At 40.0% G+C, this 24082-nt stretch overlaps 3 protein-coding genes across 4 annotated transcripts; 1 reads left to right on the top strand and 2 right to left on the bottom strand.

Moving 5' to 3' along the window:
• The first annotated feature begins 381 nt into the window (after window positions 1-381).
• Window positions 382-2632, top strand: LOC146470228 (zinc finger HIT domain-containing protein 2-like). The gene is made up of 2 exons (XM_085122286.1): window positions 382-994; window positions 1795-2632. The coding sequence occupies exons 1-2, from the start codon at window positions 474-476 to the stop codon at window positions 2561-2563; spliced, it is 1290 nt and encodes a 429-aa protein (XP_084978412.1). The 5' UTR covers window positions 382-473; the 3' UTR covers window positions 2564-2632.
• A 2160-nt stretch (window positions 2633-4792) lies between these two features.
• On the bottom strand, window positions 4793-7574 carry LOC146470227 (uncharacterized). The gene is made up of 3 exons (XM_085122318.1): window positions 7384-7574; window positions 7150-7289; window positions 4793-5588 (listed from the first exon to the last, which is right to left on the bottom strand). Exons 2-3 carry the CDS (start codon window positions 7277-7279, stop codon window positions 4954-4956), a joined length of 765 nt encoding a protein of 254 aa, XP_084978444.1. The 5' UTR covers window positions 7280-7289; window positions 7384-7574; the 3' UTR covers window positions 4793-4953.
• Window positions 7575-8904: 1330 nt separating this feature from the next.
• LOC146470226 (uncharacterized) lies at window positions 8905-21038 on the bottom strand. Of its 2 annotated transcripts, none has more exons than XM_085122300.1 (13): window positions 20961-21038; window positions 19093-19167; window positions 18368-18421; window positions 17329-17407; window positions 16513-16561; window positions 15725-15848; window positions 14834-14942; window positions 13311-13379; window positions 12306-12407; window positions 11286-11321; window positions 11053-11167; window positions 10168-10254; window positions 8905-9115 (listed from the first exon to the last, which is right to left on the bottom strand). In XM_085122300.1, exons 1-13 carry the CDS (start codon window positions 21002-21004, stop codon window positions 8991-8993), a joined length of 1068 nt encoding a protein of 355 aa, XP_084978426.1. In that variant the 5' UTR covers window positions 21005-21038; the 3' UTR covers window positions 8905-8990. The 2 variants fall into 2 exon arrangements, with proteins under 2 accessions (XP_084978426.1, XP_084978427.1); XM_085122301.1 differs by lacking the exon at window positions 20961-21038 and adding an exon at window positions 20458-20561.
• Between the last annotated feature and the right edge of the window lie 3044 nt (window positions 21039-24082).

The raw sequence follows: 24082 nt of genomic DNA, 5'->3' as shown, positions 1-24082 counted from the left end.
CCTCCAGCGGCTAGGAGGACCAGGCGGCTGAATGGGGGCGCGGGAGAGAGAGACTACCTACCATATATATTCGCAAAAGTACGTGACGTCACCGGACGGCATTATAACGCTCAGAATTCAGACGTCTCTCTCTCTCCCGCGCCCCCTGCGGGTTAGGGGGAGGAGACAGCTGACATTTCAGACTACCGTATCGGCGTGTCAACAACGCTCAAGCTTCATAGACCTTCATATGTGCTACGGTTGAAGTTCAACAAGCAAGAAGTGGCTGTTCATGCAAACACTCAAGATATCGATACTGACCTATGAAGTGTATGAAAGTGTAAAAAACCTTACTAAATAAAACTAAAGTACATTTCCAAGTCATCACAACGGAGATCGCGCCTTTTCCCAGAGTCCCTCACGCTCCTCCGTGCCTGCTCTCTCGGAGACCACCGCTGTGCGAGTGGGACGACACTCCATGGTACCGAAAAAGAATGGGAACGAGTCCCGAGAAAACCAACATGGCGGACAAAGGGGACAGAGTGCATGTGCGTTTTGCGGACGTTCTTTCAGCTCGTCAGGCAAACTCCTCTTGCGCATTTTGCGCGAAAAAAACTGCCAAGTACACCTGTCCTCGTTGTAATATCCGTTACTGCTCCAGTGCGTGTTATAAGACCGAGAAACACATGCAATGTTCGGAGCTATTTTACAAAGAGTGCGTCATGGAAGCGATGAATGAAAGGAAAGGAAGTGATGAAAGCAAGCGTAAAATGCTTGAAATGTTGACGAAGCTTGAGGAGCAGGACAGACAGGCTCAAAACGATTTGGAAATTGAAGATCTAGAAGAACGCCTCGATGAGATCGACATCAACAGCGCGGATCCTGAAGCTGTTTGGTCAGCCCTGACAGACAGAGAGCGGAGAGATTTCGAATCTGCTGTGGAAAGTGGAGCAATTTCCAACGTCATTGACATTTGGGTTCCTTGGTGGAGTTCAAGGGATGATAGTAAAAGCAGGTAAATTTGCGTTAAGGGAGTAACTAGGGAATACCCCGCCACTCCAAAAGTGATCCTGAAACGAGTGGATACGCGGCTACGCAGAAACAGTAGTAAATACCACCCCCTCTCCCTCACGTAGCTTCGTGGCTACGCAGCTACGCGGCTACGCTGCTACGTGGCTACGCAGCTACGTGGCTACACAGCTACGTGGCTACGCGGCTACGTGGCTACACGGCTACGTGGCTACGCTGCTACGTGGCTACGCAGCTACGTGGCTACGCGGCTACGTGGCTACGCAGCTACGTGGCTTCGGCTACGTGGCTACATAGCTACGTGACCTCTGCTATGCAGCTACGTGGTTTCGGCTCCTGGATTAAAGAGCGAGGTATATTCATGTGTAGAGCGTTTGTTTCGGCTCGTACGCGTAGCTTCGTAGCCACGTAGCCACTCTTTTCAGGATTACTTTTGGAGTGGCGGGGTATTCCCTAGTTAAGCCGCGTTAAGATCTTAAACATTATTTTAGTCTGGATTTTTCGTTTCCAGCAAGAGCAGCCAGCTGGAGAATGGCATCCTGGTAGGGAGGGGTGGGGGGGGGGGAAGGAGGTTGGAGGGTTCTCCCTTGGTCAAGGGAATTATTGACTAGAAACTGGGTGTGGCTTGTGACATTTTGGTTTGAAATGTGGGATGTGGGTGGGGTCATTGGGTTTTGGTCTGGTGTCACTTAGGGATATCATGAAAAATAATTTTGGTTTGTGCACACTATATATCTCTACTTATGTTCACTTTGGCAAACATTTCTTTTTTTGTATTATTTTTAGGAGGAAAATAGAGGACATAAGTGAAGAGAGCAGTACTACAGAGGAAACTCACAAAAAACCTGAAGCTCTGAAACAAAATAGATGTTATAACATTCCACCTGTCAAAAGGAAAATTCCATCATTGAGTTCAGTCATGAAAAATTCAAGTCCAAATCCTAATGTGCAGTTCAGTTGTATCGATGTTCTCTTTTCCTATGTTTATGTCATGAGGCTGTACAATGGATGCCCAGAGGACTCTTTAGAACAAGCAGCAGAAAACTTATTGCAGCTTTCTCCTGTTCTGTCAGAGAATGCAGTGTTTGAGAGCGTGGAATCAGTGGTTCATAATTCACTCAGTGTTGTACGACGTTATAAGGATTTGTATTGTTCAGAGGAATTGTCTCATCGTGCCCTTCTTGATGTTGTATCATTGATCAAAGGACATGATGGTGGTGAAGGTCAGAGTGTAAGCTTTGTAGAATGTGCTCTCTCTCATCTGTGTAGACTTCTCAGTGGAAGCAAAGAAAAGCTCAAGGCAAACTCTGTGGTGAAGCAAAAAGACACAGATTTATACAAATCGATGTGGCTTGCCAAAAAGAAAGCAGAATTTTTGTTAGCCTGGGTTCACACCAACACCAACATTTTGCATTCTCTTGTCCTTAGCATACAACTTGTACATAGTGAACTGTCTGTAAACTATAAACAACATCAAAAACAAAGAGAGGAACTGGAGAAGGCTTGGGGAGGATCAAAACCACCCAAGAAAAAAACACTTATCACAGAAATCTAGGAAAGAATTATTTAGACAAGAAGTTTGTACCGGCAAGAGCAAAATATACATTAAAAGTGTCTTTATTTTGGTGTCAGTGTGTTAAGCATCATTTAAATAGAAGAAAGATCTTCGCAGTTAGTACACAGCTTAAGCAGTCACGAAAAGAAAGCCTGAAAAAAATTTTGAACTGACGACCTCTGCATTACTGGTGCAGTGCTCTACCAACTGAGCTTTTAAGCCAACTGGGAGCTGGTCATGTTGTAATATCGTAATACCAGTGAAGGATGAATAAATAAGTATGAATGTATGAAATACATATTTGAACTGCGGGTGGAATATTAAACTCTGTTAAGGACGGTGCCTACTAATACTGAAGTATTTTTGTGCGGCTTATGACTATGCGGGAAAAAAAGATCTTAGCAAGGCCTCGTGGGATCCAAAAAGAAAATTGGGGGTAACCACGCATTTTTCAGAGATAATTAAGCAATAATATCTCTAAAAAGCGCCAAAATATAAAACAATGTACGGGATTTTTTCCTAAATTGAAGCTTAATTATTTCTGAAAAATGCATGGCTACCCCTAATTTTCTTTTGAGATACCAAAAGCACTTGCTAAGTTCTGCTTTCTCCGTATAGTTTTAAACCGCGCAAAATTATCCCTGTATTAGTAGGCACCACCCATAGGAGACCCGAGTATGTCGAGATGCGTAGAACGTATGCGCAGTAACAATAGTAGGCACCGTCCTTAATTGAGGACATGCTAAATACATTCTTAGGTCACAGAGTTGACGTTAAATATGTAATACTTAATCAAATTCGCTTCAGGTTTGTATCCACACAACTTGAAGAAATTTGGTCTCCCTTCTCCCTCGAAGGAGGGGAGGAAGGGTAAGCCAAAACGTTTGTCTTGCCCATTTCAGCGGTAACCGGTCGTTTCTCGCGTTCAATGAGTTGTTTCGCTAATGGCCATAAAATACAGCTTATACATTTACAGTAAGGAAAAACAGTTTTTTATCTTGAGACATGAATGTCAAGTGTTACTGTCCCCTTCTCTCGCTACTTTCTTGCCAATGTACTCATTACAGTCAACTCTCGCCTTGCGGACACTTCGCTATTTAAAGGACACTAACTCAAGGTCTCAAGTGTGTCCGCAATAAAGGGAGTTGACTGTATACTTAAAATCGTAAGTAAAAGGCGAAAAAGTGAATTCCATTCCTCACGACTATTTGTCCCTGAATCTTCAAGAATAAGCGTTGAATGGCTTGGAAGTATAAATAGTTTTTGTTACGAATTTCTTAAAAGGCATACCTTTCCCGCAAGCGATATGCTCAGCACAAAACGCCTTCGAGACGACTGGTTGATCACATTTTAAGTTGCAGTTTTGACTTACAGGAAACATGAATTATTCGTGTGGTGGGCGTGTCGTAAGTCTTTTGTAGGTATAAACAAGGACGACAGCCAGTTCTTATCACAAGCTGTACATTCACGGGCAATTCCGAAGAGGTAGAAATTGTTGGTAATAAAAAGCCTTTGAAGACGTCCTCACGAGTGTGGAGAAAGTAGAAAAAATGTTGTGCCTTCAGCATCAATGACACAGATGATGCATCCGGAATTAACTCTGCGGTCCATTCGGTTAAACTCAGTTAAAGTGCTAAAGTGAACCCGTGCATGAATTTTCCACCGAGAGTTAGCCGTGATAGGGAAATGGGAGACCGCACGAGGCAAAGAAAAATATTTGGCCTCGGAGGGAATTGAACCCAAACGTTATTAACGTCAATCATTTTCGGAGATGGTAGTCTGTGTAGCGTGAGCTTGAGTGATTATAGGGTGCTGTGGTGTGATGCGTAATCTGGAAGCCCATATCATGCCGCATTGTCTCTCAAGTGCTTGCCGTTACCCGGCGACAGTTGTCGCACACTCTTCTTGTTCAGGGCCGGGTTGTTCGAAAGCCGATTAACGCTAATCTATGATTAAAAGTTACTCGAGGTTTTCATCTCGCTCTTTAAAAGTGGTTTTAAAGCCCAATTTCAAGCTAAAGGTAAAGAAACGTCTAAGCCAAAACTGAGGGACGAAAATCTTTTGGACGAATCTTTACCGATTAGTAATTAAACTCGTATCAAAGTTCACGTTAATCCAGGATTAGCTTAATCAGGCTTTGAACAACTGGGCCAGGTTCGCCCTCCTACTCTTTTGTCACAGAATACACTTTTACAACAGTTTTCAAAAAGGGACTGCAGAACGTCAAGGTTTGCGGCCAGAATAAAAATTTAATAACATATCTACAATGGAACTATTAAGTACGCGCGCTCGCATATGTTTTAAATACAAATTTTGTAAAGGCAAGTCCTGGGGCAAATTCAAAGTATTATGCGCTAACAGATTTGAAAAGTCATTTTTTTTTTGTTGGTTTACACAATGGCGTCTCCTTTAGATGTGAATTCAGGAGGAGAGTGGCTCGATACATGACCCGGTTCGTTCCATCTGCTCATTCGACGCCCAGTGTTAGCTTTCGTGATGTAGATGACTTTCACAGAGTCGTCAAACTTGATGGTTTTGCTTTTCTTTGAATCAGCGCGAGGCACCTTACAAACAATATTATCCAGTTCATTTTCAATGTGGAAGAGATCACGGCTCTTAAAGCCATACAATTGGCCCCATTCATGGTTGATTTTCTTTAGCTTTTCAGGGTCAATTCTGGGTCCTTTCGACAGCCGATTTTTCCTCTTCTCGCGAATTTTTTCGCGCTTTTTCGTCCACAGTTCCAAGTCAACTTGTGTATCAATATCTGAGCTGCTATTCTGCGCAAGCCGTCCAATACACGTATTTACACAAACTTGCGTGACCCTGTGTTGTGTGAATCGTATCCTTGCTTGCGTGATGCGATGTACGTAAAGAGGTGTGACGTAAGCAGGCGCGAAGAGGCAAGAGGCCTTGGCACAAGTTGTTCTCTCCTTGGGCCAAAAGGAACTTTTGGCGCCCACTGCAATTATTGACAATGTGAACACACTGCCGAATATGGCTAAAAGCGACGGCAGTAGGGACCCTGAAAGATCAATTAACTGAAGTGAGACTATGACACAAAGGAGCAACAGACGGGGGGGGAGGTAGGGGTAGATACTTCTCAAAATTTCTGGTGGGGATCATAGCGGCGAAGTAACGTGACAGAGCTGGGGACCCCGACTCTCTAGTCAGGCAAAAATGTAAGGATAGGATAGGATGACTTTATTTATACACGCTATTTCCATCAGCTACATAATTATCATTATCAACTAACTATCTATCTACCTAACTAGAATTATAAAAGAAAAAAAAATAAAACAATAAATGCTGCTTTTCTTAAAGGACGTGTGGCGACTCAACTTAGTCTTAAAATCATTTAAGGAAGTCGCTTGGCGCAATTCTACTGGTAAACTGTTCCACAACTGAGCTCCACTGAATGTAGCATGTGAAGAAAGCGTGTCCGTGGAGTTTTCTGCTTTCTGTATTTTGAATGCGCGCGAAATGAGGCGAGAAACAGCGAAAAACGCAGGAATGGAAACGCTTGCTGCACAGGCTACACTGTATGAGAAACTTCTCTTCAAATAATCGGTGCGTGGTTTTGGAAGAGTTAGCGTGTTTTCCAGACCAGGATGTACGCTGACGATACTGGTCAGCTTGACGTTTGCTAGTGCTGACGTTAACCATTTAAACGATTGTCTTAATTACGATCAAAGCAAAGTGTACACTTGGTTATCAGCCAACAAGCTTACCCTCAACCTGACAAAACGGAGTTTATGCTAGTTGCATCTAGGCAGAAGTTATCGAATCTTTGTTTCAGAGTGTCCTTCTCTAACTATAAATGACATGGCTGTGGAACAGGTAGCATCAGCCAAAATCTCTTGGGAACTTTGAATTGGGAATGTCATATTGAAAATATCTCTAAAAAGATTGCTTTAAAGATTGGTGCAATCAAGCCGATACGACATCAAATCCCATTTAATATTTTAATCAATGTTTATTATGGTCTTGTTCAACTTCATTTCGATTATTGTAATGAGGTGTGGGGAAACTGTAACAAAGGCCTTCCTGATAAGCTTCAAAAGCTTTAAAATCGCCAGCCCGCATTTTGATGTCTGCTGGTTATGATACCAATTTGAATGATTCGTTCCAGGCACTATGGTGGCGAAAACTCTGTCATCAAAGATTAGATTCGAAATCTATTATGATGTATGAAACCTTCAAATGGAATGACACCAGAAAATTTAAGATCATGTTTTGTTTTTCGCAATAATTTGAATTCTTATCATTTAAGGGATACTTAAAACACGCAAAAATTAAATTGGGCAAACTGAATAAACATGAAAGAGACAGCAGGGAATATTCATACTAAGTGAATCAGCCATATCTTCACATAGGATCACAGCAATGACCTGTTATATGAAAACAACAAAGTAAGTAAACGAACAAAAGCAACCTCAGCTTGCCACTTCCCGACCACCGCCTCCCCCACCCCCCCCCCCCCCCACGTCAGCTTGCCACTTCCTGACCCTTCGTAGACAAATAAGGACAGAAGGAAAATGAGAAGGCACTTGAATACCCAGCTAGATCAAGGCAAACTTACTTACCACTGCGCAAGCTCAGACGGGTCAAATGCCAGGAATTGCTATCCAGAGCATGCCTTGACTGGGACAATGACTGACCAGTAGGGCTCGCCGCGGTCAGCAGAATGAAGATCAACACGACTGTACCCTTCATTGGGCGAGACCTGGTGTGAGAATAGAGCGCCCTTTACAACCAGTATTTCAACGTATTTTCGCAGAAAAATAAAGCATTAATGCGCGATTCAGGCGGTTTCTTACCTTCAAGAACACTACACCGTGTATTTATTCTTGACTTACTTAACTGTTTTATGCGTACCAAGAAAACATTTCATACGGAAGAGAATAAAACACGTCCTCTCTCCACCGAAGGTAGCTTGCAACTGAAGATTGCCGCAATTGTTTTCCTTTGTGCTGTCATTTTATCTCCTTTATGACGTATTTTGGAACGGCTCGCGCGGTTAACTCTTGCGCGCGCGTCGACAAATTCTCCCCAAAGAAAGCAAAACTCAAAGCAGGAATAAAATCTATGGTTTGTTTACCATTGCTGTTGCCGAGAGTGGAGTTCAAAGATGATTTTCTGTGATCCGAGTGCTTGTTTCCATTCCTTCAAAGCCAACTTTGAAAACGTTGCTCGCGCGCCTTTCGAGACTAACCAAAAGAACTGGACACCCTCAGGAAACTTAAAGGGGAAGTATCACGAAAATTTGATGTCATTTCAAAATCCAAAAATGTTTGTCTGACAACAAAAACAAAAAATAATTGTCAAGTTTTCTTACAAATTATCACCCCAGTGCAATAAAACTGTCGATTAGTGCATCTGGCCAGAGACAGAGTAGGTCGGAATGGATTGAAGCTTGAAAAATCTTAGGCTAATGTTTTTCAATTTTTCGTATTTTTGTTTCCAAAATGCGCTAGAAAAGAGTACGAGTTGTTCCCTTCAAGAATTGAGTTGATTTCTCTCCTCTCGTTGTTCTAGAATTATTTTGTAGCAAAGTGAAGGTCTTATTTCACCATTTTAACAAAAGAGGTCAAAAACCCCATGATACTTCCCCTTTAAAGTAGCGGAAATATTTCAAATTGACTTTCTGGTTTGTACATCAGTGTGGGGCGTGCCACAGGGGCTGAATAATGCCTATTCTAGATTTTCTCCACCCTTCATTTGCCGCACAAAGGAAACGAAATGTAAGTGGAGTGGGTTTCTAAGTAAGAGCAATTTTATTTCACGGGCAAGTCACTGATGCGGTAGTTATTTCCAAGATGTCTGTACTTAAAAGATGTTAATGTATATTGTACGCAGCAACGCAGTGGTAATCTGCAGTTGGACAAAGAAAGGCAAAAGTTTCACTGCGTACAGCTTCGGACTTTTTTCCTATGGAAATTATTCTCTTTTCGCCAAGTTTAACCATCTTGAGCAAAATGAATAGAAGAAAGTAGAGAGAACGGTCGGGAAATCTAGAATGAGTGAAGGAACAGATTATTATTTGAAAAACAGTTGACTGGAAAATGTGGTAAGTAGAGCTCGACGAAGTGGGTGGGTGGGAAGTTACTTTAAAGACTTTGGGTTGAGGCTAGGCCGAGGAGGTTGAAGCTTCACGTGAGGGGATTTTGACTGTTTATAGACTGAACAGGCTCATGTTTGAGTAGTCAGGCGCCTGTTCTCTTACAAGAGGTTTTAAAAGTGAACTCACTCGCCAGGTGGTGGTGACAATTCTGAAAGATTGTTTGATTAACGTTAAACTGTCGAATAGGGCTGAGCAAAAAATGAAAAAAACTGACACATAAAAAGTAAGCTATATTTATTTCCGCAATTCAGAAAGGGAGAATTTCATTTTCTAAGCGTAAAATCCTTTTGTGGTCACGCAACACTACGAAAAGTTTGGTGGTTGGGTTAGCGTGACACCCGACTGCTGGATCATGTAGTTGGCGGCATAGTGTCCGCAGCGAACGCACTCGTCTATAGACTTTCCTTGGGCAAGTTGGGCAATGAATCCTGTAAAAAAACAACAGCAACAACAAAGACACTCAGAAAGAACTACAAAGTACCATAGAAGAATGAAAACTATCCGAAATGGAATCTTAAGGACTTAAGGTGCATTCTTTTGGGGTTATTCTAACTATTCTTATCCCGGTTTAGGAATAACAGCATACACGGAATTTCAATTTCGAAAAGAACGCTCTTAAAATCTGGAAACGGAATACCCATGGCGGAGGTGACCTGAGAATTACTATGTCTGCACGCGAGCAGCCGCGTAGGATTTCCCGCCAAAAATTTCCCAAAACAACGCGTATTCTGTCTATTCCGAATAAACCGAATTCCTTCCATTCTGCTCAGTCTGTTATTGGGAGAAGAATGAACAGAATGATATTCCGTTCATTCCGAAAACGGAATAGCTCCCAAAAGAACACAAATACCGTCCATTCCGAGTATTCCTATTCCGGAATAGTCCCAAAAGAACGCGCCCTTATTTTGCTAAAATAATATTAACTAGATGTGGGAGGTGCGCGGAACGAAGGGGGCGGGCGTGGGGGGGGGGGGAATGGTTGGACAGCAAAAAGTTCCCCTTTGTCTCAATAGCGCGGAAGAAGCGAACACTAACGCGCAGCCGCACAAAATGTCCTGCTACTTTCTGCTATTCGCTCTTGCTTGCATGCATCGTTACTTTTGAAAGAAAAGGTCTGCAATTTGATGGAAAATGAGAAATGAAGAACTCCGAAATTTTGCAACAAAATGCCACAAAATACGCGAACAACGGATGGACCCCAAAAATTAAACCCCAAACCACGAAAAAACGCTTTTTCGATTCCTGACGAGAAGTGATATTTGACAGCAGTGTAAAATCAGCGAGTCTTCGAGCAGCCATTAATTGACTTTCCTTCAAAGACAATAGGGCGCTGATGCGAGAATGGCGAACGGCCGAAAAAGACGGGTCAGTGCTGACGATCTAAACATAAACCGTTGGTTGAAATACAAAACTTGGAAGATTGCGTTTCAGGAACAAACAGAGCAGCTTTTACAAATAATTAGCATGTCATGGCACTTACCGCCGACAAAAGCATCTCCCGCGCCATTGGTGTCCACTATGTCCTCCTCTTTAATTGGGATGATTGGGTACTCTGTGACTTTTCCATCTGCAAAGAGATCATGCACAGGTCAACCAAGACCATAATAAAAAAAGGAAAGACGAAGGACTGAAAATTGATTTAGCGTGTTAACTGAATTAATTCCTCCTTTTAAAGGTACGAATAGTTTTACATTCACTTCTCCCAAACGTAATTAGAAAGACTTGGAGCCGAACTCGCCAAATGGACACGCAAGTCTCCTCAAGTTGACGTACACCCGCACCTTTGTTTTTCCATTCGTTTGTATGTGCTTGCGATAGCTTGCATCAAATTCGCACTCAAGTTCCCCTGAGTACTGTTTACCTTGCTATCCCTTACGTGAGCAACAATGTATCACTTTCGAGCAACTTGCATCCAAAAGCAATTCCTTTTGGTACGCACCTGGTACAAGTTGGTCTCGGTTGCTACACAGATGACTCACCGCGGAACTTGTAAACAACTCAGTTGTAGCCGATTCACCACCCAACTCGCACCCCGTCCACACTGATCCGGATAACTTTGAAAATGCATTTAATTTTCTCTAATTTGGCCACCTATCTACAACAGAAGGGCGTTTTTGACTATCGAAATTGAATCTTTTTGAAAACGCTATCCGGAGTGCGTAAGGCCTGCCAAGCCTAATCAACAGAAATAGTTGTTGTTGTTGTTGTTGCTGTGGTTTTTTTTAATAAATCCAGATTGGTGTGGACGTGGCCTCATGCTATTTCCTCTTCCGACGGAGGGGAAATAAAAGACGAATTTGCGTGTAGGCCATTTGAGTAGGACTTACAAAAGAACAAGGACAAGCAAAAAAAAGTTTGGAAGTACCTTTCACAACGATGGCTGGCTCCTTGCCATGAGTTATCACCACTGTGCGGGGACGGCTTTCATTGACTTTAGGTAACTTAGACATTTTGAGTGCAATTTCTTTCAGGTCTTCTGTCTGTTCAATCGAAAACAACAAAAATATGAGTAAACTTGCTATAATCAGAGATGGGTGTCTACAGCGCAATTTCTCTCGCAAGGGAACAACGGAAATTACATGTTGCACATGCACTTACTCCAAAATCCTGTTCCTTTGCAAAAACGCCAGCTTCCTGCATGGAAGAAAAATACAAATTGTATATCACCGACTAATTCATCAAATGTCTAACGTTAATTTCCAATTAGTCCAACTATTTTCCGCTGTTTTTTTCTCGTAAACTGAGCCCTCAAATGGTTTCCACAGTTCGCTTTTTGAGCACAACTCATCTTCAAAGTAAAATAACTTGACTAAGGAGTTTCTCGTTACCTCGGGCAGAGCGGGGTTTCTATCACCATCTTAGGTATTGTGTACAAGTGTACAAAGTAAAGTTTTATGTAGCTCACGTAGGGCGCTTTCCAACTATCCAAACTGGCCGGCCAGACCAGCCAGTCTGTAAACTGAACACGTCATTTTGAAGTGATGCTGCTGCAAAATCTTGAAAAATAATCACTCCGAAAATGGTACGTGCTATTTTGAAGAATTTAATAAAAGGACGAGGATAAAACTTATCCTTCAAGTTGGTATATTCCGTTTACAATCTGACCTGGCCGACCAGTTCTGACTAATGGATAGCACTCTTAGCCACAGCTTAACCAGGGTTTCTGTTGCTAGTATGAAGCAACCAGGAGTATTACTACTCTAGTCCACCACAGAGTTAACCCCTGACAATTACTTAGTACAATGAAGAAAATTAGTTTCTCGTCTATATGGTCCCTTTATGGTATGTGTTGTTATATTGAACTGTAGACTTGGAATTCGAAATTATCTAGTTCTGATCCCGGTTGTTCAAAGAGCGGATAACTTTATCCACTGGATAAGTCGCTATCCAGCGCAGCAAATGTACTCCAACCAATGCTTTTGGCAAGTTTTCCACACAATGCCATTCTTAAATATGACAGATGCTTCTACTCTATTCACAGATTATAGGACTATCGGGGAAAATCTTGCACATGTTTTATCTGCCGGATAGCGAACTATCCAGTGAATAAATTATCTGCCTTTTGAACAACTGGGGCCTGGTCGAGGAAAACTTGGAGCAGGATGATTTTGTACTTACATCTTCATTGCCAAATAAGATATCCACATATGGCATGGCATCCATCATCGGCTTCTTGAAAAATTGGCATAAAAATGGTGCTGACAGATTCATCATGAAAAGCTATAAGTAAAAATAATGATGTCATCATCATTAGTGCACAAGCCTTATGATTTACAAACCTTTGTAAAGTAACCTTTCTGGATTATTTTTCTCAGGGCAGTTTTCAGTTGAGTGTCAAGTAATTTTGCTTTGGTGTTAATTTACAAAAGCCTGTATCTTCTCCTTACTGAACTCAATATATTTTTTATGATACCAGTTAGGAGAATTTCTTTGAATATCAAGACGTTTTATCTGTGGTGGCCAGTTTCTTTAATCTCATCAACTGTATGCTTGATCTGGTATTGATAGCGTAACAAGTAATTAGGCGATGGTTACTGTTGGGATTGAGCTCTCATTGTTTCTCTGTGCAGTTTAAATCTGTTATGATTGAAGTGTTACAATAAACTAGTAATAATCAAAGGTTAGGGAGTGCGTTTGACAATCTCGATTCCAGGCTCTCTCTCCTTTGTTAAGATGGTGATGATGTCATCCTCCCCTGCAAAATCTGCGGGGATGCCAAGATATATCATTCACGGCAATCAATGTTAGTTGTCCCACACAATCTTGACTGCAATCTGTATTAGGAGTGCATTCTTTCTACATCGAACACAATAAGCTGGTTTAAAACTTGTCTCCTCCCAAGTAATAGAAAGATTTAAAATCGCACTTACAACAAACGGGAAACAGCAGAGGTGACCATGTAACGATGATTTTCCGTCATTTGCTGCTTGCTATTTTTGGTTACTCAGTAAAATTGAGTAGTTTTACATGAGCATGAATGCCAGAATTGTTTTGCACTGTTCTCATCAATGCACTCATTTTTACAAGAAAACAAATGCATCTGGCATTTTCCATTTGCTGAACCATGATTCTCAATCTCTCTAACATAAGTTGTCATAACATCAGCATTGTGTTTTTACTTGCCTTGTTTGTGTTAGCAGCATGCTTGCCTACTGCCAAGATAGATTCTGGAGACACTGTTAAAAAGAAGCCCTGAAAAAAAAGATAAATTCTGATCAATAATTCCGTATTCTTGAAGCAGCTGAGGATCCTGCAGTGGTGAGTAGCCTTCTGCTCAACTCAGTAATTTTCAAAGCACAAAGCAAAGTGTATTTATGAGCCTCCGATCAGGTGCAATTCCTATCCTTGCCTGCAAAATTGGGGCATGCTCAAAACACTGGTAAACAAACAGGAACGTTAGTGTGCTTTCCATTTTGCCAGAACTGGTCAGCCAGACTGTTGATTGAATGCGTCATTTTGAAGGGATGGTGCTGCCAAATCTTGAAAAATAATCACTCCAAAAATGGTACGCACTTATCCTTCAAATTGGTAAATTCCATTTATGAACTGACCGGTCTGGCGAGCCGGTTCTGACAAATGGAGCGCGTGCTACATCTAGGATACCTCTGGCCAGTTGGCTGATCTTTAAACAGGAAGTTCCGTTATAAAAGGTGGCCTGGCCTGGCCTGGCCTTCAGTTGTCAATCAACCATCAGAGCATAAACAACTGACAAAGAACATGTGCCTTTTTTTTCAGCTTTTACCGATAAAATCAGCTTAGTTTTCAGAATAACCCTTGTTAAACGTATTAGAACTTGACATCTTATATTGCTGTAGTGATATTATAATATTTGAGGCATTTTTTTCAGAGGACGCTTGAGTCAACAACTTGCCACAAATGAACAGCGTCTAAATTTGCATCTCACACCCAAAAAGGTGTAAAATGAAGGAGGGGCTTGCCCTTTTATAACGGAACTTCTTGTTTAAATACAGAGCAACTAATGTAACTTACGGTCCCACACATATGTACACCCAGAACTGAACGGAAATGCTTTTGGTGCAAGCAGCACTTGAACTTGGAACATAACTTGAAAGTTAAATGCTCTTTTCGCACTAAATCATGAACAAGGTCCAAGTAACACTAGTCACTCGGTGACAAACAAAATGTCCTGTTTGCTTTCTGAGGCTTTCTAGGTCCCTGAGTATTCTAATGGATCAATTCACCAGATGAAATGCAAACTGCTGCTACTGCAAATACTTTAAGTTGGTTAGTTCGTAAATGTAATTTTTTTAGATAATCATACAACAATCTTATATAATAGTTTTGCATAGATTTCTTTTTTTAGTTTATTATTTTACTTTACTCTTACACACTTTGTATTCAGAGATACTAGCATTATCTTGCTACTCTATAATCTAAATTGAAATAAAGTTCCTACCTACCTACCTACCTAATGGAAAAGAAAAGCAGTGAAATCCTGGTATAACTATGCATATATATTGTAAAACATTTTTGGCTTGTAACAATGAAATCTTTATTTCAATCAGTAAATTATTTACAGAAATTAGTAATTATAAAGTTTTGAAAAATTTGTTGACAGCTGAGAGGGCAGCTACAGACTTTTGCAAGGTTGTCGCCTTGTAATGGAATTACTGTTAAATACTTACACTGATATAAATATACTGAGCCTTCTCAACAAACGCCCAGTTTTCTGGTTTGTCCAAATGGTTTTTTTTGCTGTAACAGTTTGCTGCGGCAAGATTTGCTACAAGAGACCTACAAAGAATATTAATAATGCCTGCCATTAAAGAAAAACTAGCGGAGATAAGACAACATATTATTTAAAAACCTAGCAATATTTTACTTTTAATAATGATTATTGGAGGTCAAAGTGTCAACTGTTGCTTGTCACCTGGACCCAGTTGTTCAAAGATCATTAAACATTTACAAATTAAAGTTAAATTATAAAATTAATCAGTAAGGATGCTTCCAAAAGACTCTTGTCCCACAGTTTTGACTCAAACTTATATTACAGTCAAACCTCCATGTGCGACAACCTCTCGTAAGCAAGCACCTCCCATAAGCGACCACCTATCTAATACACCAAATTTTTCCCAGTCAAACCCCTATAGTTGGAACCTCTCGTAAACGACCCCTTCTCAAAAGCAACCGCAACCACTTTTTGAGGTGATGGCATCATAATTTTTCGCTGTTTTTAACCTCTTGTAAGCGACCACTTGACACATGGTCTGATCTCCATGTTCGCTCTATGTACTACGCTACTCAGAGTTTACAAGGATATTTTAGTGGCAACCTACCACTGCTCGTACTGTAACTGGGAAAATGTATGCAGTAAATTATGTTTGAATAAGTAGATGTGTCAACTTGTTCATGGAAAAGACCCCCTTTGGCTCGACTCCCATAAGCAACCACCTCCCGTAAATGACCACTAAATCTTGGCATTCTGGGTGGTCGCTTCGGGAGGTTTGCCTGTAGTACTGAGCACAAATTTACAGCAATTTGTTTTTAAATTTTTCATAATTTGTAAAATCTTGTACCTGTGTTTTCCAGTGATGCACACAGCACAAGTCCCTGTTGGCGTCTCGCCATCAATTAAATAATTTACTCTAACACCAGCTTCTGTGGCTTTTGTAGAGAGAATTTTACCAAACTCATCATCGCCTGTGAACAAATTAAAATAAATCAAAATGTTGGTAAGTAAATGAAGGACCGAGAGCAAAACCCTCTTATGTTAAATTTCAGGGTGATTTTTGGTTTTGCTCATAAGTGTCTGTATTTTTTTTCCCGCTGGTTTATCCCTTTAATCAGGGTCGTAGCTAAGAAATTTGTCTGCTGGTTAGCTTAGAAATTGAGTCGGCTAAAGAAGGCGCGAAATGCCTTCTGCCGTCAGCGGATTTCCTTTTAGATCCACATTTTTCAGCTTCTCTATTTTCATGAGGTTTGTTGGTTGGAACAAAGGCCATTTCTGGTTTTCAAACATTGTTTATAAATTTCAACCGAAGTTTGATCGCGGTCGCTTCAGGATACATGTATTTTAGGATCTGGCATGTCTGTTCCCACCGCCAGGTTAAATTTAGGAATAAATCTGATTAGCTTTTAAAACCACAAAGTCGAAATTCTTTGTTAACAAATCAGCTTCTGATTGGTTAAAAAAACCTTGGGTGGCCCCGGTTGAAGTTATTGCACTGTAATTTATAAGAAATGTATGGGGACAAGATGGAAGAATTTGTTCTTTGTTTTATATAATCCTTAATGTGCTTGGTTGGCCTCTGGCTATTTCAGCATTAAATGTATCTTTAGGAGAAAACTTGTGCACAAAACCTACCGATGCAGCCTATATAGGATGTTGATTTGGCATCCTTTCCTAAGAGCCACTGCAATACAATGATAAAATCAGTAAAACATTTCAATTTCATAATTTTTAGCCCCGAAAGCCCCATCATCAATGATGTATGCTGTCCTCAGTATTCTCCATTAATTTTATAGTTTTTGAAGGCACTTAAATAAAAGAATCCGTTTGAGTATCAAGACAACCTTTGTAATCATTCCTTTGTTTATTTATTTCATAACTAGTCTAATACACAAAAGATGTTTTCATAACCTCACTTTTGAAACCCACATTATTACAAAGATGCTGGATCGATGTAACCATTTATGAGTATCTATTTTCTGCACGTGGTGAAACTTGCTTTGCCTCATTGCAGCACTCATAATACACCCTCCAATTACAAAGAATATATTCCCATTATTTTTATATGTCATCAAACTGTGAACTGTCATTGTCAGGGTTTTCATTTATGTTTGGGGAAGGTGGGAACCTTCTAAATGGTGAATTGATGGGCATCACACATTTAATTTGTTTTGTTCAGACTAGTATCTTCAAATCGCTCCACCACGTTCAGGGTAAATGGGGGCCTGAGTACCTGGGTCCAGGTTTCTAATAAAACCCCTGGCCCCAGTTGTTCAAAGAGTGGACAATGTAATCCAGCCAATAAATTGCTTTCCAGTAGATCAAATGCATTAGTTGGAGTACATTTTATGCTATTCAGCCAATAAATGGCTATCCAGTGGATCAAACACAATTTATCTGCCGGATAACATTATCCACTCTTTGCACAACTGAGGCCTAAACTGTACATACCTGTGTGACGCGCACAGTGTTTTGTGTAGCTCCACCAGGAATGTACTCCACATCAAATTTATCCACCATTTCTTTGTACCTGAGAACACAAATTTGGCAATTTTCATGGGGTAAAAAAAACAGGATTTCAAACAGTTGATGTCTTTATTAAAAGTAAAACTGGTTTGGTACCTCATATATATATGAAATAATGAAATTAGTTCTAGCCCGTCAGCAAAACACATAATGAATGTGTTAGAGTGCTGATGTCAGCCAATCTTTGGGACTTGAAAGAAAACAGAAAATCTAAGGGCTGGAGGCATAACTACGTCATGGTAGGATCTGGATTTTTTTTTTGCCTCAATTGGCCTGTTATGTTTCCTCTGTTTATTTGCTGGCCTTTGCTAAAATTTGGCAGTCCTTTTCTCATAAACTTGAATTCACCAGTGAAACATTGCTGTAATAGTTTTGACACTACAAAGGAAACCAAACATTTTTGTTCATAAACAGAGAGCAAACTCCATTGAATTAAAAACAAAGCTAAATTGCATTCAATACTGCAAGAAAGAAAACCAAGAAATTTAAGTGAAAGTGTGGGGGACAGGGATGGCGCAGGGGTGAGAGCACTTGCCTCCCACCAATGTGACCCAGGTTTGATTCCCGGTGCCACATGATGGTTGAGTTTGTTAGTGGTTCTTGTCCTTGCTGCAGGGTTCTCTGGTTTTCCTCTGTCCTCAAAAACCAACAATTCCAAATTCCAATAATTACTCGACCCGGAATGCACATACACCTTTGAAATAAGTTCCTAGAGAGCTCTTTGGTACTCCATGGGTAAACAAATTAAATTTAAGTTTTTTTTTTTTTTTTTTTTTTTTTTTGTGGTGGTTCAAGAGAAATGAACACTTAGTCAAATCACAATTAATCAGTACAACAGTCTCATTTTATGAAAAACGGTTGAAGAGGATTGTACTGGATGTTTGTCTTAGGCGTTTTTGCAGTAGTGCTGTTACAAAAATACTGCAATTACTGGTATATACACAAAAGACAATGAAAAGCTCACATTGGTTTGTGTTCATCTCCTGCTAAAATTGCATTGTTAGCATCTAGTCCATATCTGCAAGTTAAAGAAAATAAAAAAAAAGCAAAGTGTTCATCATTCAAAATGAACACTTTGTTTCACTCTGAAGTGAACATGCATGTAATTTTTTTTTAAATGCACATTTCTTTGTCAGGTAAGACGGCTATTGATTTCAGAGGGAGACTCTTGCCAATTACAAAAATTACAGGGTGTAAGTGCTCTAGAGGTATTGTTTCCCATTGCAAGTACACAGCATTACTTGGGCCTGTGAACAGGTTCCCAAGTGGAGTAAAATTATGGGAAGAGAATGGGCAAGTACAGCAAGCCAAGTGCAGTCTAGGGGCCCCAATATGTGCTTGGCTCTCTCTCTTTGCCCTATTCACTCGAAATCCCTTACACAGGCTACATGGTATTCAATGTATCCCTCAACTTGCACTTTTCTGGAAATACAATAAACTCAACTTTTTGACAGGAAAAAGCCAACAGACAGTATTGGTACTGGTAAATTTCATCAGCTGAAAGAGAGCTATAAAATTGCTGGCTGAAAATTTCTTTCTTAATTGCAAACACTTGAAGCAATTTTAGGTAATTAAAACCTAATAAAAGAGTTGTTCATCGTCTTGCTTTAGCTTCACCCTGAAAAAAATTAATGGTGACGCCATGACATGCTTGAGGTGTAGTTTGGATGTCATTTGAAATCAACTTACTTGTCGAGGAAATCTTTGTCAACTGTAGCTGAGATATCCAACAGAGGATTTCCCATTCCAAGAATGATTCCTTCCCTGTGGCAAAAACAAAAAAAAAAACTTATCCAATATGATAATGAAAAATAGATATTTTAAGATCTACCTTAAATGGAAAAGTATGGTAAGGGTAACCTGTAAATCACACTGTAAAATCACTTTAAAATCTCAAAAATGATCATAGCCACCGAGGAAAACACAAAACCATTCACGATAACGCCAGCAAAGCACGGAATAAAAATAAATTTTGACAACATTATTTTAGTCTTTATGTCCAAGTAAGCTGATCAGTTAAATGTAAATTGAAAACTGTAAAGAGATACAAAAGCTGATGTCTCAAGCACTATCCCTCTGTCAGACCGTAACAACAAATTGTGGGTTGTAGATAGTTTATACAATGAACAGTGGAGCTATACAAAATAATTATTATTGGTGGAAACATGGTAACCTGAAAAATAAAAATATATTATAGAAGCATTTGTTAATTAATTCTTTGGAGATTGAGAGTGCCTATTTAAACAATCTATTATTTTTGTTCCAAAGTACCTTTCTGAGATGTCTCTATGTAGAAAGAACGTACGCAGACTGTTACATGTTTGAATGGTCTGGAAATTATTCAAAATACCTTTTCAACTCAGTTGATAAAACCAAACCACAATTTCAGTTCGCAGTTACAGTACCCCGAAAGAAACCAAACTGATGGGGAGGGGGTGTGAACACGGTACCACACAACAGAAAATTGGTAGATTAATCTAGATGACACAACATTGGATTTCTATCCAACAATCTTTCTTTTTTTTTTTTTGCAAGAATAATACAATTAACACATCAGCTGACTGGGTGTTCTGCAGCAAGGCTAGATATTTTCATTCGGAAAGTAAAGTAAATTAAATATAAAAATAAAAATAAGCTTTAAAAAACTAAATATTGCTTCAGTAAACTGCCATATATTTGTTCAAATCACACTGTATAGTTAGTTGTTTTCACTGAAAATCTTTCAGACTTCCACTAGTTATTAAAGTAATTTCACAATCATGCGCTGTAAATATTATTGTAATGTTTATATATAAACCATGATAGAGAATGGATTATGCAGTAAGCTAAGAACAGATCTTTTCGTTTTCAAAACAATTTGCCACAGGAGAACAATTACACGCATCAAGAACGGAAATAAAACGATAACAGATTTTGTAGCATACAAGGTAGTACAAAATACCGGCCACAAGAAATCGAAACAGAACATATATAGCTTGTAGAAATTACGACCGAAGTGACATTCATCTCTCATGTGATAAGTTCTTGGGAAGTTCCAAAACGTTTGCAACTTACTTCATGTTGTACGCCGAAATTTCAGTAAGGAATAACCAACAAGATGATGCAGCGTAAATGCCGGGTGTGAAAAGGGCGATCACAAGTTCACAACGGCTTTATATGCTAAGCAGTGTATGCTAAGAAAGGACTGGTGCGATTGAAGGCAAGAATGTTACCCAATCATGATCACTCACTGGCCACATGCAGCTAATGTCAATCTCAGTTTACAGTAAAACTACTAAAATTTTAACACCTAAACAAGAAATCTGCGAACCTTTTCCGAGAGGCAGACTGTAATGCGTGATTTCTGACTGACTATTTGAGGAGAAAATGCGAAACATTCGGAATTTCTGATGCTTGGCAACGCATGGATTCGCACACGTGTAGGATCGGTCATAAGTACTCCCGCCATGGAAATGCACTGAGATCTCAAAAAGGATAATTTGAAATAACTCCAAATAAAAATTGTGGTAGATATTTTATCACTACAATAAATTACATTAAAAAATTAAGTTATTTACCTCATTTCTAAACGAGTCTTCTTCGCCTCCGGTTCGCCCGCCATTTTCCCCAAAAGAATTCCTTAGGGGATGCTAAAGAGTCCAGACAACAACTCTCCCCACCCCTGAAACTCATTATCTTGAACTGAAATGTAGGCATGTAATGTGGGTTAAGACCTAATTCAAAATCCTTCTAGGAGCCTACTTATCGGCTCCTGGTCCTTCGACCTTCGCCACTTTTAACAGTTTCGTCCACCTGACCAACACCTGGGGTCAATTCCCTACAATAGAATCCATAACAAGAATTCACAACCCGAATTCCCAGAGAAAAATCCTTACCTCTACGATGAAGACCATCCGTATCCCCAACCCACATATAACGCCGATTCACGGGGAATACTCCTCGGAATTTTTGGTGGAGGTGTGTGGTTCAGTTCTCCAAACTACGACCCTATTTCAGACCAAATACAGTCGAACCCCTATTAAGTGGCCACCTATATAGCGGTTTAAGGACGGTGACTACTAATACAGAAGAATTTTTGCGCAGTTTATGACTATGCGGAAAAAGCCTGTTTTGGCAAAGGCTATTGGAATCCAAAAAGAAAATTAGGGGTAACCAAGCATTTTTTTTTTTTAGATAATTAAGCAACAATAATTCTAAAAAGCAGTAAAATACAAAGCGATGTATGGACTTTTTTCCTAAAATGAAGCTTCATCATTTCTGAAAAATGCATGGTTACCCCCAATTTTCTTTTTGGATACCAAGCGTACTTAATAGCGAAGAAAACACAAAGTTACCTAAATCTAATTTAGTCTGGCCTTGTTTTCAAAATGCTAATTAAAGTTAAAAGTCCGATCTAGGTGACAACTGATAAAAAAAATTCAAATACATGTTTATCATTGTCTTGAGTTTCCTGGTCACTATGCTAAGAGATAATCTTTTGATTTTGTAGCAATAAACCCTGTAAAAGGCCCAGTAATCGACAAATAAATGATGAAATGATCGAATTTAGTCGTTGAAACTTCGTCTTCTTTAGCGACAGATACGTTTGCAGGATCTTGCAGGACCTTTTAAGTAACGCTCTCTTCTTCATTTACGGATATTTCAGTTCTTTTTTTCTTAAGCCGTTTGCCTTTTTATAACACATAGCGACTTACTTTATATGGTTCTTGTTGTAGTTGAAAATTTATTACGAAATTTTCTTGAGAGGAGTAGTGAAATTTTTAACTAAGAATATATAATTTTTTGCAACAATTATGACTGAAACTTTAATTGGACTTATGAAAAAGGGGCTGCCCATAATGTGCAACAGTTGTCCCAAACCTTCAAGTGTGCTGATGTTTCTACCAGGCCTTTTGCTAATTTATGGCGAAACCCTTTACTTGGTATCAGTCCCAGTGGGTGTCCCCTCAATACGGGTTTAAGGGTATGTAGTTCTCCGGTACTCTTCCAGACGAGGTCTGCGTTTCTCAAAGCTAACGAAGAGCTTTCGGGCCCGAAAAGTTTTTTTTTTTTCTTATCCCTTTTCTACATATTCAAGATTGGTTGTTGTACAAACCAACTGAATGTGCTTCTTAATCTCGGTAAACTCAAAAATGTTTCTGCTTTCAAAATTACCAAAAACTGATTTTTTTTTTTTTTGTGATGAATTTTGTGCATGTAAAATAGTCTTCGGATCTGAAATCTTTTTTGAAACAATATTTAGTTTTAAGCTTATTTTTATTTATAGATTTAAACACACACCTGGGCCTCTAAAATTCATTCCCATTTTCAGACCTGGGGGCCCGTTTCTTGAAAGTCCCGGTAACATACCGGGCCCGATAAGTGTCTTTGGTGAAAAATGTTTCTTAACAGAAGTTAACTTTTGTTAGCTTTGAACACTAGATTTTAAAATCTTATGATTCTATGAAATCATGGCCAAGTACCATGTCTGAAATCACGGTGTAATCGGCGAAGAAACATTTACAAATATACTTATCGGGCCCGGTAAGTCACCGGTAGAGCTTCTCTACCTAGGAAGAAAGGAGGTTCCGCTTATTTGCGAAACTACCTTTTATATCAGTAAGGTGATGTGACCAGGAAAGCTGTTCATCCGGCAATAGTGACGCCCAAAAGACGAGTGTGATCCTATCCTCTCCAATAAACACAGAATTTAGAGGCCCGATGTACAGTTTTCTCATTACTAGCATTGCTTTGCACCTTACCGAGTGAGGAGTTAAAGAGTTCTCTAAGCACCACTTGTTCGATTCAAACAGTTAGGCTTTATTTAGAGAAGTAACATACTTGTCAACAGTGTCGCCAATACAATAGACCGTGGTGTCTTCCGCGTATACATGAAACAGTGCCAGGGGAACTGGATTTGACAGGTCGTTGGTGTATAAGGCGAACAACGTGGGGCCCAGTACTAACCCTGGAGGAATCCCGAATGTAACATTTAGCACCGTTGAGTACTGGCCGTTTACAATCTAATATTGAGTTCGATCGGTTCAGGTAGTCTGTCAGCCATGATAGTAGGGGGCCCTCAACTCCAAATTGGAATTCCAACTTATGCAGTAAAATCGCATGGGGGCACAGTCAAAAACTTTTTTGAAGTCGACCGAGTCGACAAACGCTACAGGGACCGCTTTGCTCTCGCCTCTGTAATAGTTCTGTAGAGTGCCCCTCACGATAGTTTATCTGTAACCAGTTATTATGGTAGACATGACGAACGACAGCGCCTGACACACAGGATTCCATGATCTTGCTTGGAATGCTTAGAAGCGATATTGGTCGATAGTTATTCATAGCGGCTTTATCATCTTTCTTATACACTGCCGGAATCAGACGAGCTTTTTTCCAATCAGTAAAGGTTTCTACGACATAAGCACTGAATGCCGGAAAATAGTCTAGTCAAGGGAGGTACGATGGCAGGCTCGGCTAGTTTTAATAATTCAGGTGGTATGTCATCTGGACCTACAGATTTATTTGGCTTAATTGCTTTTAGTTTACGTTGGACCAAATCTTCGTACAGGGGGATGTCCGAGACAGAAGGCACTGCATGGATACCTAATACGATCGTTCTGCTGTTGAAAACTGTAATTGGCTCGACCAATTAAGTCTTGTGCCGATACTAGCAAAGAACTCGTTCATCAACTTTGCCTTT

This window comes from Pavona decussata, unplaced genomic scaffold (assembly GCF_977016875.1).
Source record: "Pavona decussata unplaced genomic scaffold, jaPavDecu1.1 SCAFFOLD_114, whole genome shotgun sequence".
Lineage (NCBI taxonomy): Eukaryota > Metazoa > Cnidaria > Anthozoa > Scleractinia > Agariciidae > Pavona > Pavona decussata.
This window is presented reverse-complemented; position numbering and strand designations above follow the sequence as displayed.